At 36.3% G+C, this 17660-nt stretch overlaps 1 protein-coding gene across 3 annotated transcripts in view; it reads right to left on the reverse strand.

Moving 5' to 3' along the window:
• GRID2 (glutamate ionotropic receptor delta type subunit 2) overlaps positions 1 to 17660 on the reverse strand; it is a 1471756-nt gene that overhangs the window by 567181 nt on the left and 886915 nt on the right. For all 3 annotated transcript variants that reach the window (XM_038582129.1, XM_038582130.1, XM_038582128.1), the window contains exon 5: positions 16870 to 16923. In XM_038582129.1, the coding sequence (XP_038438057.1) occupies positions 16870 to 16923 (54 nt within the window). The remainder of the gene's footprint in view (positions 1 to 16869; positions 16924 to 17660) is intronic.

A 17660-nucleotide genomic window follows, 5' to 3' on the forward strand; every position in this document is an offset into this window, starting at 1 on the left:
GAGAATGGGGAAAATTAACAAGACAGGAAACCAAAAATGTTGGAGAGGATGTGGAGAAAAGGGAACCCTCTTACGCTGTTGGTGGGAATGTGAACTGGTGCAGCCACTCTGGAAAACTGTGTGGAGGTTCCTCAAACAGTTAAAAATAGACCTGCCCTACAACCCAGCAATTACACTGCTGGGGATTTACCCCAAAGATACAGATGCAATGAAACACCAGGACACCTGCACCCCGATGTTTATAGCAGCAATGGCCACAATAGCCAAACTGTGGACAGAGCCTCAGTGTCCATCGAAAGATGAATGGATAAAGAAGATGTGGTCTATGTATACGATGGAATATTACTCAGCCATTAGAAATGACAAATACCCACCATTTGCTTCAATGTGGATGGAACTGGAGGGTATTATGCTGAGTGAAATAAGTCAATCGGAGAAGGACAAACATTATATGTTCTCATTCATTTGGGGAATATAGATAATAGTGAAAGGGAATAGAAAGGAAGGGAGAAGAAATGGGTGGAAATATTAGAAAGGGAGACAGAACATAAAGACTCCTAACTCTGGGAAACGAACTAGGGGTAGTGGAAGGGGAGGAGGGTGGGGGGTGGGGGTAAATGGGTGAGGGGCACTTAGGGGGGCACTTGACGGGATGAGCACTGGGTGTTATTCTGTATGTTGGCAAATTGAACACCAATAAAAAATAAATTTATTATTAAAAAAAGAATGAAAATATAGAAAACATGCTTGATCTCTGAATTTGAGCCTAGTTTAGATAAAAAAATAATAATATAAACTGTGGGCTGTGAATATCAGATTTTTTCAGAAGGTAGGTGGTATTGACCTTCCTAAAAGAAATGACTCCTCTGCTCAAGGACTTGTAAGAAGAATTGTATGTAAAAAGGACACAGGGTTTCAGTAATGGTAAAGGTGACATTATAAATATTTATGGCAGCTTACAGTAGAAAATCCAAGTGTGGTAGAGGAAAAGAGAATTGTGGTCTTTCATACTTCTAACATTTGGTGAGTTATTTGCTGGTTAAATCACTTTGTGTGTGTGTTTTTTTTAAGACTTTATTTATATATTCATGAGAGATACAGAGAGAGAGAGAGAGAGAGAGACAGAGAGGGAGACAGAGAGACACAGACAGAGGAGAAGCAGGCTACATGCAGGAAGCCTGATGTGGGACTCGATCCTGGGCCTCCAGGATCACACCCTGGGCCGAAAGCAGGTGCTAAACCACTGAGCCACCCAGGGATCCCCTGTGTGGATGTTTTATTCACAAAACAGTGGCTCAAATTATTGAACATCCATTTAAAGACAGCATTTTCCTTCTAATATGTTATGGAAGAAATTTAATTCTAAGTTAAAAAAGTCCTAATGTTTATAAAATATAGATAAAATATAAAGTATTATTATTATTACCTTAATATTCATCACTAATGAAATATCCTCAAGTCCCCTCCTGTACATGATACGAAGGAGTAATTTCTCCCACAGTACAAATAGACACATATACAGAAGAGAAATGACTATCGATGTTCCAGGAGCTCTACCTGCATTCACACTTTTAAGATCCAGGCATGTGAAGTTAAATTGGATATGGAAAAAAAAAAGTAATTCAGGGGTCCCCTATGTAATATTATCAAAGAAAAGAAGGGAATGGGCCTTTTAATTTAATGATTCTAAGTATTAATTGGCTTAATTAATCCATTTCTCTAAGGAGGCAATAAATCACTTTTTTCCTGGCTTGTTCTACTGACACAAACAAATGAAATGACTCCAGCTTGTTTTATATCAGGAAATCTGAGTACTCTCTTCCCCAGCAGAAGTTGGATATAAGATAAAAAACAAAAAAGTAAGAAGATTCTTTATTTCAAAGAAAGTAATCTAGAAAATAATTAACCTAAGGACAAAAATTAATGGGATAAATCATTTCCGTAAGATTAAAATTTAGGTAGCAGAAATTTAAAAAGTCTATAAGGAGAATTATTAAAAAAAAGTTTAGACTCTAAAAATGTTTTGAAACTCATTATCACCACTTAATGGTTGTATGGCAAACTGAATTACTTGACCCACAGATTCCATGTTGAAAAATACAAATTAAGACCCCTAATATGAAAAATTATTTTAAAATTTACTAAGATTTCCTTTTCCCTTCTCTCTATCCTGATGTTAGGACTGATGTTAGTCATTGTAGATAGAAAATTGAGAGGTATTAGAAAATTAGAAGGTATTAAAACTTCACTAGAAAGAATGATACACACATACATATTATCATATGGGGAATCTCAGAAAAAAAACATATCTTAACTTGACATAAGAAATGCAGCAACAAATCATGTAGCCCTAAAGTTGGGCAGGCCCAAAACAGGCTTATAAGACATTTTACACTGAACTGGAAAGAACCATTAGAGAAATTTCAAGACAGCAGCATAGTCAAGATACAGAATCAATCTAAGTGTCTACTGATAGACAAATGGATACACACACACAAACACACACACACAGGAATATTATGCAGCCATGAAAACAATGGGTTTGTGTCATTTGCAACAGCATGTATGGCCCTAGAGGGTGTTATGCTCTGTGAAATACCTCAGACTGAGAAAGACCATACAATTTCACTCATGTAGAATCTAAATACAAAATAAAACAAAAACCAAGTGAATAAACAAATAAACTGAAGGCAGAATCAAATCTATAAACACAGAGATCAAACTGATGGTTGCCAGAGTGGGAAGATGAGGTGGGAGGATGGGCGAAAAGGAGTGAAGAGGAGAGGAAGATGCAGATTTCCAGTTATGGAATGAATAAGACACAGGAATAAAAGGCACATCATAAGAAATATAGTCAATGATACTATAATAGTGCTATGTGGTGACAGAAGGTAGCTACACTTGTGGTGAGTATAACATAATACTTGTTGAGTCACTATATTACACATGAAACTAATATAATGTTGTGAATCAACTAGGTATAAATAAATAAATAAATAAATAAATAAATAAATAAATATCATAGGAATATCCTGAATTAACCTCACTTGGACACAGTAGATCAACAGCTATGTATGGAACAATCCCTTCAGAAAAAGTCCTGGAAATTAGCTGAGCTGTTGTTCCACAATGAAAGATAAAAGGGCCATGTCAAAATGGGTAGGAGAGGCAGAGACAAGATCTTGCCAAAAACCACACCCCCAGTATAGTAACACACAGTTGAGAGGGATTTCATAAATACAGAGCAAGGGGTTTATGCTACCTCAGGCATCCCAGACCTTGGGACCTACAATGGAGAGAAAAGCCCTCAAAGTGTCTGGCTTTAAAAACCAATGGGGCTTACATCTAGGAGATCCTAAGGGCTGTAGGGAATTGAGGCTCCATTTTTAAAGAACTTGCACATAGACTCATTCATCTTAGGACCCAGTGCAAATTCAGCAATTTGAATACCACCTAGAGTATTTATGAAATAAATTCATTTGCTAATCTTAATACATCTGCCAAAGCGGCAGGGGCCTTTTGGCCTCTCTCTGAGGTTGATGGTGCTGGTGGGCACCATTTTTGCACTGTCACTCTACTTTGCTAGTGCTGGTAGTTGTGGCCCACCTCTGCATTCTCCTGTGGTTCCAATAAAGCCAGCAGACATGCACAGAAAGCAGACTGAAACACCTACATCTCTCTATGAAAAAAAAAAAAAAAAAAAAAAAAAAACCCTATTTTACTTGTCCTAGAATTTCAGCCAGAGGGGTAGCCTTCAGGATTGCCTCATACCTAAAGGCCTCAAAGGTGAGATAACATAGGCTGGAGGTTGCGATCTTTGTGCTCTCCCTTCGCCTCACTGCAGCTTGCCAGTACCTCAAGAAAGGTTTTTATATACTTGTCTGGAACTCAGTTTTTACAAGGTAGCACCTCTACGGACTGGTCTTGAGGCCAACAGGGTTTACAATTGTGGTCCTATAGGATGCTATATATTTGCATCCTTTAAAAATTGGTGCCTGAGCATCTGGCTTCCAATTAGCCTGAAACTAGGTGCTAAGATCCCTCCCTTTGGAACACAGGCAGGGTTTGGCACAACTTTAACAGTTGGGACTGATCAAGAATAAAGCAGGTTGCTTAGACAATCACAAAGGTTTCAGAGACAACCAAGAGCCAGGGCAGGGTTGACTAAAGGCTCATCATCTGCACAAGGCGACTCATTCAAGACCGGGAAAGGAAACTATTTTACCTAATACATAGTAACAAACATAGTCAAACAAAATGAGGAAACAGAAGAATATACTCCAAACAAAAGAATATCATAAAACCCCAGAAAAAAAGCCTTAATGAAACAGAGATATTTAATTTACCTGATAGAGAGTTCAAAGTAATAAGCATAAAGATGCTCATCAAATTCAGAAGAAGATCGGGGATCCCTGGGTGGCGCAGCGGTTTGGCGCCTGCCTTTGGCCCAGGGCGCGATCCTGGAGACCCGGGATCGAATCCCACATCGGGCTCCCGGTGCATGGAGCCTGCTTCTCCCTCTGCCTGTGTCTCTGCCTCTCTCTCTCTCTCTCTCTCTCTCTCTGTGACTATCATAAATAAATAAAATTTAAAAAAAAAATTCAGAAGAAGATGAATAAAAACAGTGAGAACTTCAAAGAGAGATAGACAACATAAGAAAATACCAAAAGAAGTCAAAGAGCTGAAGAATACAATAATTCAACAGAAGAATACACTAGAAGGGTTCAATAGCAGACTAGATGAAGCAGAAGAAAAGATCAGTTATCTTGAAAACAAGAAAGTAGAACTCATCCAGTCAGAGCAGCAAAAAGAAAACACATAAAAAAACAAAGATAGCTTAAGGAACTTATAAAACTACATCAAACAGAACAAAATTTACATCATAGAAGTCCCAGAAGGAGAAGAGAGTAAGGAAGGAACAATGGCAAGAACAAAAAAAAACTTATTTGAAGAAATGATGGCTGAAAACTTCCCTAATATGGGGAAGGAAACAGACAACCGGATCGAGTTAGTTCAGAGAGTTCCAAATAAAAGGAACCCAAAGACAGTTACACCAAGACACTTTATAATTAAATTTCAAAACTTAAAGATAAGAGAATCTTAAAAGGCAATAAGAAAAGAACTTGTTACATATAAGGAAATCCCCATAGGGCTATCAACATATTTTTCAACAGAAACTTTGCAGGCCAGAGAGAGTGGTATGATATATACAAAGAGCTAAAAGGAAAAACAAAAAACAACAACAAAAAAATTTCCAACCAAAAGTACTCTGAGAAAATTATCACTTGAAATTGAAGGATTTTTTCCAAACAAAAGCCATGTTCATCTGCACTAAATCAGCCTTATGAGAAATGTTAAATGGACCTTTTTTAAGCAGGAAAAAAGGATACTAATTTGTAATCACAAAACACATGAAACCAAAAGTCTCACTGGTAAAGATAAATATATAGCAAAGGTAGTGGATTAATCACTTATAAAGCTAGTATGAAGGTTAAAAGACAAAAGTAGTTAAAAAAAAACTATAACTACAATTGTTCTTTAAGAGATACACAAAAGAAAAACATGCAAAATGTAACATAAAAAAACATAAAACATGATGGAATAAAAATGTAGTTTTAAAATATGTTCAAATTCAACCTGCTATCAACTCAAAGTAGACTTTCTTTTATAGGGAGTTATATGTGAAACTCATGGTAACCACAATGCTAAAACCTATAGGAGATACACAAAAGATAATGAGAAAGGACTCTAAGCATAAAACTAAAGAAAGCCATCAAATCACAAGGGGAGACTCATAGAGAGGAGCTACAAAAGAACAAAAAACAATGAACAAAATGGCAATGAGTACATACTTATCAAAATTATTTTAAATGTAAATGAATTAAATTCCCCAATCAAAAGATATAGATAGACTGAATGGGCAAAGCAAAAACAAGACCCATCTCTATACTGCCTTTAAGAGACTCATCTCAGATGCAAGGACATTCACAGACTGAAAATGAAGGTATGGAAAAAGATGTTCCATGCAAATGGAATTCAAAAGAAAGCTGGGGTAACTATTTTTATGAGACAAAATAAACTTTAAAACAAAGATTGTAATTGAAGACAAAAGGTGAGCATTACACAATAATAAAAGTGTGAATATAGCAAGAAGATATAACATTTGTAAATATTTAATGCACCCAACATAGGATTGCATAAATACACAACAAATATTAACAGAGCTAAAGGGATAAATTGAAAGCAATGCAATAATATTGAGAACTCTTAATATCCCACTTATATCAATGGACAGATCTTACAGACAAAAAATTAATTAGAAAACATTGGCCTTATAAAACAAAAAAAAAGAAGAAGAAAACATTGGCCTTAAATGACACGTTAAGCCAGATGGACTTAATAAATATATACAGAACATTCCGTCAAAAGGCAGCAGAACATACATTCTTCTAAAGTGCACTGAAGAACATTCTCTAGATCATGTTACTACCAAAATAAGTCTCAATAAACTTGAGAAGATTAGATTTATATCAAGCATCTTTTTCTACCATAATAGCATGAAACTAGGAATTAATTACAAGAAGAAAATTCATAAGTATGTAGAAATTAAACAACATGCTACTGAATGACTAAGGGTCAACAAAGAAATCAATGGAGAAATGAAAAAAAATACCTTGAGACAAATGAAAATGAATTGTAACATACCAAAATCTATGGGTTGCAGCAAAAATAGGAGAAATTGAGAAAACAGTCCCACTCACACTGCTTAAAAATAATGAAATATCTAGGAACAAATTTAACCAAGGAAGCAAAAGACCTGCACACTGCAAACTGTGAGACATGGACGACATAAATTAAAGAAAGCATAACTAAATGAAGATATATTTTATGCTGATGGATTGGAAGAATTAATATTGTTAAAATGTCCATGTTATCCAATGCAATCTATAGAATCCTTGTAATCCCTATCAAAATTCCAAAGGCATTTTTCACAGAAATAGAACAATCCTAAAATTTGCATGGAAATACAGGGGATCCTAAATAGCCAAAGCTATCTTGAGAAAGAACAAACCCGGAGGCATCATACTCTTTGATTTCAAACTGTATTACAAAAGTATAGTAATCAAAATAGTATGGTACTGGCAGAAAAACAGACACATAGATCAATGGAACACAGTATATAGCCCAGAAAAAAACCCACACATTTATGGTCAGTCAGTTAATTCAGAACAATAGAACCTAGAATATACAGTAGCAAAGACAGTCCAAAATTGATGGTGCTGTGAAAACTGGACAACCACACAAAAGAATTAAATGAGAATCTGGGGCAGCCCAGGTGGCTCAGTAGTTTAGCGCTGCCTTCAGCCCAGGGCCTGATCCTGGGGACCACGATCGAGTCCCATGTTGAGCTCCTGCATGGAGCCTACTTCTCCCTCTGTCTGTGTCTCTGCCCCCCCCCCTGTGTCTCATGAATAAATAAATAAAATCTTAAAAAAAAAAAAAGAAAGAAAAAGAAAGAATCTTATACCAGAGAGCTAGGTAAGATGGCAAAAGAGTTTGGGTCCTCAATTCATGTGGTTCCACAAAACTTACATAGATAACTTTCAAAACATCCTGAAGAGCTACGAATTCAACCTGAGATGTAAAGAGAGAACAGCTGGAATGCTACAGAGAGAAAAGTGATTGCTTCTGACAAGATAGGAAGGTGGAGAGAGAAAAGGTGGGGGAGGGGAGCTGTGGCAAACTGGGCCCAAAAGCTGAGCCGTGGACAATCGGGAGCTTTAAAAATCTGCACCTGAAAGAATCTTCCCTAATTGAAAAGTGCTCAGTGGGGAATAGGGCAGAATCACAGGTGGTTCAGTGAGTCTCAATATTCCCCAGGACACAATAAGGATAGGGAGCACCTAGGCCAGTGTGCACTGGGAGACTGTGGTTTGGTACTGGCAGGGGTCTGTTGGCTCCAGAGCTAGAGATCTGGCTACCATCTCTTCCCCCACACCCCCCCCCCACCTTTCACCTGGGGGAGGCATGGCCTTGTGGGAACAAAGGCCTCACATAATAAACAGCTCATACTGAGCCTAGCACCTGGCAAGGGGCAGGGCACTTCTGCCCAGGCACAGACACCTGATAATCAGTGCAGCAGACCCCTACCTCCAGAAGAACTGCTGGAAGAACAAGGGAAATGCAAGTTTATTGACCAAGTAGCACTGGAAAGCTCCAGGACTGAGGGAAAATAGTATAGAGAACTAGAGGTTTTTCCTTACAATTCGTTTATTTTTCAGGTTAAAAATTTCCAATATTTTTTCTCTTTTCCTGCCTTAAATACAATATTTGACCAACTCTTCATTTTTAAGCTTTTTTCCTTTAGACTTTCATATTTCTACAATTAGAAGTCTTAGATATATTCTTCATTATTGGATTCTTTTCAATGTATTCAACTTAATTTTGGTAGATATACAAGTTATGTTTTTTTTTTTTATCTTGTTTTGTTTTATAATGGTGGAAGTTAGTGCCTTCTAACACAGAGACCAAAATACACCGAGAAACAAGTGGAACACCATATTGGTTCATTTTGTAAGACTATATTCTCTCTTCCTTCCCATTCTGCACCCCTCTTTTAACTTGTTTCTGTGGTTGATGTAGGGTCTCTATATTTTACTGGTTTATATAAATTTGGAACTGAGGATCTTCTAACGTGCAGAACAAAATACAGTCAGAAACAAGAGGATCACCTTCTAGGTCCCCTCGAGGAGACTATATTCTTTCCACTACCACTTCCTCACCAAACCCTTTTTTTCTTTATTTGTTTGTTTGTTTTTTATTCTTACTATTTTGTTTAAAAATTTTTCACTTTCATGGTCCTTTTATTTTTTTCTGTTCTTCTTTTTCTTTTATTTTCAGATCTCTGACCTCTTTGGAATTGTCTAGAGTATATTTTACTAGATTATGGTTGATATTTTTGACTCTGCTCACTCATACAACTCTGCACTGGATAAAATGACTAGAAGGAGGAATTCACCACAAAAGAAAGACCCGGAAGTAATACTCTCTGCCACAGACTTGCTGTTTGTGGATTTGAATACATGTCAGATATACAATTCCATACATGTCAGAGATACAATTCCAAAGTACAATTATAAAATTACCAGTGTCTCTGAAAAAAAGTATAAAGGATTCTAGAGATTCTCTTACTGCAGAATTGAGATCCAATCAGGCCAAAATTAAAAATACTTTAACTGAGATGCAGTCTAAACTGGATGTTCTAACTGCTAGGGTTAATGAGGTGGAAGAGACACCGAGTGACATAGAAGGCAAGTTGATGGAAAGGAAGGAAGCTGAGGGAAAAAAAAGAGAAAACCAATTAAGAACCCACTAGGAAAGGCTTCAGGAAATTAATGATAGCTTGAGAAGGAATAATATTCATCTTATTGGTATTCCAAAAAAGGACAAGAGAAAGAGAGAGAACCACAAAGTATATTCAAACAAATCATAGCTGAAAGCTTTCCTAATCTGAGGAAGGAAATAGGCATTCAGATCTAAGAGATAGGGAAGATTCTCCCCCCCAAAGAAATCAACAAAAACTGTTCAATACCTCGAAATTTAATAGTGAAACTTGCAAATTTCAAAGATAAAGAGAAAATTCCAAAAGCAGCTAGAGACAAGAGATTCTTAATTTATATGGGGAGAAATACCGGATTAACAGCAGATCTATCCGCAGAGATCTGGCAGGGCAGAAAGGGCTGGTGTTATATACACAGGGTACTAAATGAGAAAAACATGCAGCCAATAATACTTTATCCAGCAAGACTCTCATTCAGAATAGAAGGAGAGATAAGAACTTCTAGGATAGATAGAAATTAAAAGAACATGTGATTACAAAACTGGCTCCACAAGAAATATTAAGGGGAACCCTGTAAAAGAAGAAGGGAACCCAAAGAAACAATCCACAAAACAGGGATTGAATAGGTACTACTATTGCCCTAAATTCATATTTTCCAAACGTTACTCTGAACATGAATGGGCTAAATGATCCCCTCAAAAATGCAGGTATCAGACTGGATAAAAACACAAGACCCATCTATATGCTGTCTATGAGAGACTCATTTGAGACCTAAGGATACCTCCTGACTGAAAATGAAGGGGTGGAGAACCATTTGCCAATCAAATGGTCCTCAAAAGAAAGCTGGGGTAGCAATCCTCATATCAGATGAATTAGATTTTATGCCAAAGACTATAATAAGAGATGAAGAGGGACACTATATCATTCTTAAAGGGTCTATCCAACAAGAAGGCCTAACAATTATGAATATTTATGCCCCTAATGAGGGAGCAGCCAAGTATATCAATCAATTAATAAGCCAAGTAAAGAGATACATAGATAATAATACATTAATAGTAGGAGACTTCAACACAGCACTCTTAGCAAAAGACAGATCTTCTAAGCAGAACATCACCAAAGAAATAAGGGACTTGAATGATACACTGGACCAGATGGATTTCACAGATATATATAACATTCCCTCCTAGTGCAATGGAATACACATTTTTCTCAAGTGCACATAGAACTTTCTCCAGAATAGACCACATACTGGGGCACAAATTGGATCTCAGCCAATACCAAAATATTGAGATTGTCCCCTGCATATTTTTAGACCACAATGCTTTGAAACTAGATTCAATCACAAGAAAAAATTTGGAAGAAAGAAACTCAAACACATGGAGGTTAAAGAGCATCCTACTAAAAGATGAATGGGTCCACCAGGAAATTAGAGAAGAATTAAAAATATTCATGGAAAGTAATGAAATGAAAATACAACTGTTCAAAATCTTTGGGATACAGCAAAGGTGGTCCTAAGAGTGAAATACATTGCAATACAAGCCTCTCTCAAAAAATTGGGAAAAATTCAAATACAAAAGCTAATCTTGTACCTAAAGGAAATGGAGAAAGAAGAGCAAATAAAGCCTAAACCAAGCAGGAGAAGATAAATAATAAGGATTAGAGTAGAACTCAAGGACATAGAGATCCCAGAATAATTATAGAACAGATCTACAAAACCAGGAGCTAGTTGTTTGAAGGAATTAGTAAGATAGACAAACCCCTAGCCAAACTTATTAAAAAGAAAAGAGAGAAGACTCAAATTAATAAAATGAATGAAAGAGGAGAGATCACAACCAACACCAAGGAAATACAAACAATTTTAAATACATATTATGAACAACTATATGCCAACAAAGTAGGCCTTTTGGTAGAAATGGATGCATTTCTAGAAACCTAAAAATTACCAAAACTGGAACAGGAAGAAATAGAAAACCTGAACAGGCCAATAACCAGCAAGGAAATTGAAGTAGTCATTAAAAACCTCCCAAGACACAAAAGTCCAGGGCCAGATGGCTTCCCAGGGGAATTATACCAAACGTTTAAAGAAGAAATGATACCAATTCTACTCAAACTGTTTCAAAGGATAGAAGTGGAGGGAGTACTTCCAAACTCATTCTATGAGGCCATCATTACTTTATCTCAAAACCAAAGACCCCACCAAAAAGGAGAATTAGAGACTAATATCCCTGATGAACACGGATGCAAAAATTCTCACCAAGATACTAGCTAATAGGATCCAACAGTACATTAACAGGACTATTCACCACGACCATGTGGGATCTTGGTTGTTCAACACTTGTAAAATAATCAATGTGATAGATTACATCAATAAGAGAAAAAAACAAGAACTGTGTGATCCTCTCAATAGATGCCGAGAAAGCATTTGACAAAATATAGCATCCATTCCTGATTGAAACTTTTCAAAGTGTAGGGATATGGGGAACATTCCTCAATATCATAAAAGCCATTTATGAAAAGCCCACAGTGAATATAATTCTCAAGGAGGAAAAACTGAGAGCCTGTCCCCTATGATCAGGAACACAACAGGAATGTCCACTCTCACCACTGTTATTCAACATAGTACTAGAAGCCTTAGCCTCGGCAATAAGACAACAAAAAGAAATAAAAGGCATTCAAATTAGCAAAGAAGAAGTCAAACTCTCCCTCTTCACACATGACATGGTGTGGTATATAGAAAACCCAAAAGGCTCCACCTCAAGATTGCTAGAACTCATACAGCAATTCAGCAATTTGGGAGGTTACAAAATCAATGGACAGAAATTAGTGGCATTTTTATGCACTAATAATGAGACTGAAGAAAGATAAATTAAGGAGTCAATCCCATTTACAATTGCACCCAAAATCATAAGATACCTAGGAATAAACATAACCAAAGAGGTAGGGACACCTGGGTGGCTCAGTGTTTAAGTGCCTGCCTTCAGCTAAGGGTGTGATCCTGGAGTCCCGGGATCGAGTCCCACATCAGGCTCCCTGTATGGGGCCTACTTCTCCATCTGCCTATGTCTGTGCCTCTGTGTGTGTGTGTGTGTCTCCCATGAATAAATAAATAAAATCTTTTTAAAAATAACCAAAGAAGTAAAGGATCTATACTCTAAAAACTACTGAACACTTATGAAAGAAATTGAGGAAGATGTAAAGAGATGGAAAAAGATTCCATGCTCATGGATTGGAAAAATAAATATTGTGAAAATGTCGATGCTACCCAGGGCAATTTTTATGTTCAATGCAATCCCTATCAAAATACAATGGACTTTCTTCACAGAGCTGGAACAAATAAGATTTGTGTGGAACGGGAAAAGACCCCAAATAGCAAAAGGTATGTTGAAAATGGAAACCAATACTGGGGGCATCACAATGACTGACTTCAAGCTGTATTACAAAGCTGTGATGATCAAGACAAGATGGTACTGGCACAAAAACAGACCCATAGATCAATGGAACAGTATAAAGAATCCAGAAATTGGCCCTCAACTCTATAGTCAACTCATCTTCGACAAAGTAGGAAAGAATATCCACTGGAGAAAGGATAGTTTCTTCAATAAATGGTGTTGGGAAAACTGGACAGCCACATGCAGAAGAATGAAACTAGACCATTTTCTTCCACCATACACAAAGATAAACTCAAAATGGTTGAAATGTGAAAGATCTAAATGTGAGACAAGAATCCATCAGAATCCTAGAGGAGAACACAGGCAACACCCTTTTTAAACTTGGCCACAGCAACTTCTTGCAAGATACATCTATGAAGGCAAGGGAAGCAAAAGCAAAAATGAACTATTGGGACTTCATCAAGATAAAAAACTTCTGCACAGCAAAGGAAAGAATCAATAAAACTAAACGACAACCTACAGAATGGGGGAAGATATTTACAAATTACATATCAGATAAAGGACTAGTTTCCAAGATCTATAAAGTAGTTGTCAAACAACACCCAAGAAACAATCCAGTCATGAAATGGGCAGAAGACAATAACAGACATTTCTCCAAAGAAGACTTACACGTGGCCAACAAGCACATGAGAAAATGCTCCTCATCACTTGCTATCAGGGAAACACAAATAAAAGTCACAATAAGATACCACCTCACCCCAGTGAGAATGGCTAAAATTAACAAGACAGAAACAACAAATGTTGGAGAGGATGTGGAGAAAGGGGAACCCTTTTACACTGTTGGTGGGAATGCAAACTGGTACAGCCCCCTTGTAAAACAGTGTGGAGGTCCCTCAAGAAGTAAAAAATAATAAAGCTACCCTATGACCCAGCAATTGCACTACTGGGTATTTTCCCCAAAGATACTGATGTAGTGCAACCTAGGACACCTGCACCTCAATGTTCATAGTGACAATGTCCACAATAGCTAAACTGTAGAAGGATGTCATTTGGCAGATGAATGGATAAAGAAGATGTGTTCTATATATACAATGGAATATTACTCAGCCATCAGAAAGGACGAATATCCACCATTTGCTTCAACATGGATGGAACTGGAGGGTATCCTGCAGAGTGAAATAAGTCAACTGGAGAAGGAAATTGTCATATGTTTTCACTCATGTTTGGAATATAAGAAATAGTGAAAGGGATTATAAGGAAAAGGAGAGAAACTGAGTGGGGAAAAATTAGAGAGGAAGACAAACTATGAGACATTGCTAACTCTGGGAAACAAACAAAGGGTTGTAGAAGGAGAGGTAGGTGGGGATATGGAGTAACTGGGTGACAGGCACTAAGGAGGGCACTTGATGGGACAAGTACTGGGTGTTTTACTATACGTTGGCAAATTGAATTTAAATTAAAAATTTAAAATAAATAAACTCAAAATAAGAAAACAAATCTTATACCACACACAAGAATTAACTTTTAAAATGGATTAAATATTTGAATGTAAAACTTGAAACTGTAATGTTTCTATAAGAAAATAAGGTGGTAAGCTTTTAGACATAAGTCTTGGCCATGACTTTTTGGATTTGACTCTAGAGGCTAGGGCAACAAAAGCAAAAAATAAACAAGTTAGGACTACTTCAAACTAAAAACAAAGATAAAAACAAAAACAAAACAAACAGAATTTCTGCACAGTGAAGGAAACCATCAACAAAATGAAAAAGCAAACTTTTGATTGGGAGGAGGTATTTGCATATATCTGATAAGGGATTAATATTCAAAATATGTAAAGAAGGGCGTTTGGGTGGCTCAATCAGTAAGTGTCTGACTCTTGTTTTTGGCTCAGGTCATGATCTCTTGGGTTGTAGATATCGAGCTCTATGTCAGGCTCCAGGGGAGTCTGCCTGAAGATTCTTTCCCTCTGCCCCTCCCTCCACTCCTCTCTCTCTCTCGTAAATAAATGAATAAAAAAAAAGTTTAAAATATATAAAGAACTCATACATCTCAATAGCAAAAATAAAAGTCTAAAAATGGGCAGGGGATCTGAACATTTTTTTTTCCCAAACAGACATACAGATGGCTAACAAAACAATGCTCAATATCACTAATCATCAGTGAAATGCTAATCAAAATCACAATGAGATCTCACCTCACACCTGTTAGGATGGATATTATGAAAAATATAAGAAATAATAAGTGTTGAGAAGGATGTGGAGAAAAGAGAACATTTGTGCAGTGTTGGTAGGAATGTATATTGGTGTGGCCACTACAGAAAATAATATGGTATCTCCTCAAAAAAATTAAAAGAAAAAACAACCTATGTGATCCCAGCAATTCCATTTCTCAGTATTTATTCAAAGAAAACAAAAGCACAAATTTGAAAAGGCATAAGCATCCTTATTTTATTATTTGATTACAGCATTATTTACAGTTGCCAAAATATAGAAGCAATCTAAGGGTCCATCAATGGATAAATGAACACACACACACACATACACACACACAGTGGAATACTATTTAGTTTGAAAAGAAAATACAATCTTGCCATTCACAGCAACATGAATAAAACATAAGGGTATTATGCTAAGTGAAATAAATCAGACAGACAAATACAATTGCCCTATGATTTCACTTACATGTGGAATCTTAAAAACAAAAGAAATGAACAAGCAAAGCCAAACAAAACTGATCGATACAGAGAACATATTGGTGGGTGCCAAGGGGGGAGAAGGATTTGGATGGGGAAAGTGGGTGAAAGGGATTAAGGAATACAAACTTCAATTATAAAATAAATAAATCATGGAGATGTAATGTATAGCATGGTGACTATAGTCAGTAATATTGTATTGCATACTTGAAAGCTGCTAGGAGAGTATATCTTAAAAGTTCTCTTCATAAGAAAAAAAACTGTAACTTTGTAAGCCTACATATGGTAGCTAGATGTATTGTGATGATCACTTTTAAGTATATATATATCTTTATATAGATATATATATACAATCTTTGTGTTACATACCTAAAACTAATATGATGCAATATTTTAATCATAGCTAAAGAAAAAAGAACTATACTAAAATTCTACCAGGGGACACAACTTGAAACTGTGAATCATTTTTATATTTCTGTGTAAAATCATTTACCCTCTATGAACCTCATTCCCTCAATGCTTCATAGAATAATGTTTAGCATTCAACAAATTAACAAGTGAGAAACTTATCTGTGAACTTTCATGTTCTATATTCATTATTGTAGTATCATTTATTGAGTGTCATTTGTCAGCACTACATTTGAGAATATTAGGTAATATCTCACTCAATTTTTATAATGAATTTACAAAGTAAATGTTATTATACTTACTGTACAAATGAAAAAAGCCTCAACACAGGATTATTATATGTCCATAGTAACATAGCTAACAGATAAATACTACATTCTTTTTATTCATAAGTAATAGATATGATATGAATACTAGGTCTTGTTGAGGACAAATTCATGTGATCTCATTGTTGGTGACTGATTTGCTCATTGTCCTTTCCAATTCTGACAGGTACCAATGGACCAATCTATCTCACAGAATTCTCCTGTTGTAATATATTTTTAATCTGTGTATTGTCTTTACAAAAATCAATACACTTTCATAAGGCATTTGGAAATGTGATGAATTTTAAAATAGTTGTATTTCATTATGAAAAGAAAAAATCCTCATGTAAGTGGGGGGGTAGATAAAAAAGTTCTAGAAACACATTAGATTATAAATGGAACACAAGTAATCTGCTGAGAGGAATTCACTTTGCTTACAAAGAAGAACTGTACTTGGTATAAAGATGATTTCCCGAAGCAGTCAGTGGATGCCAACGGAAAAGACTAAAAGATACTCACTCAGTGGGAAGACCATCTCCATTTATTTTACTCATACAAAGCCATTGATAATTTTTTTTAAACTCCTTTTTCTATTTTTAGTTAGCATCCAGTCAGGAAGCTGACATTTTACTTGGTATTCTGTTTCCTCTTAGAAATTCAAGGCCATAGGAAATGCCATGACTAACCACATGAAAACAGGACCCAGAGTTGACAATAAGGTTTAGTTGGTGTTACCTCATTTATAATGATCCAGTGACAGTCAAAAGCAACCAAATTCGTTTCCACAACCTGAAATAGAAGAGAAACCGTCCATCAGTCAGCATTAACGGTGAAAACCAAACCAAACCAAACCAACGTACTTGCAAAGGGCCGAATAAATCCGTATCACATGTTAGAAAGATCTGTTACTAAATTAAAGATGGAAAACTGTTAGCAGAGCACTGTAGAAGCATTTGTGCATTTGTGTTCGGTGTGTAGATGCACTGTAGACTTGCTAATTAAGTTTGAAAGTAAAATTCATCAAAAGCCTAGAAAAACAGGTTTCTACTAAAAATATATATATTCTACTACAATGTGATTTAACCAGGAGTGTAGGTCAAGTCACATTTCCTATTCCAAATAAACTTTGAGGGATCCCTGGGTGGCGCAGCGGTTTAGCGCCTGCCTTTGGCCCAGGGCACGATCCTGGAGACCCAGGATCAAATCCCACGTCAGGCTCCCGGTGCATGGAGCCTGCTTCTCCCTCTGCCTGTGTCTCTGCCTCTCTCTCTCTCTCACTGTGTGCCTATCATAAATAAATAAAAATTAAAAAAAAAATAAAAAAAAACAAACAAATAAACTTTGATGGCTTTCTATTATCTATCCAAGTATGTATCCCTCCACAATCTGACTCTAACTTAACTTTCTTATCTTCTGCTATTTCTCTGTGTATGTATGCTTGCTATTTTCTTAAAGTAAACTGCTCTATGTCCTGAAAAGCTTTGTGCTGTGTTCTCTAAGAACCAAGTGTAAAATTATCTGAATGT

This window comes from Canis lupus, chromosome 32, assembly GCF_011100685.1.
Source record: "Canis lupus familiaris isolate Mischka breed German Shepherd chromosome 32, alternate assembly UU_Cfam_GSD_1.0, whole genome shotgun sequence".
Lineage (NCBI taxonomy): Eukaryota > Metazoa > Chordata > Mammalia > Carnivora > Canidae > Canis > Canis lupus.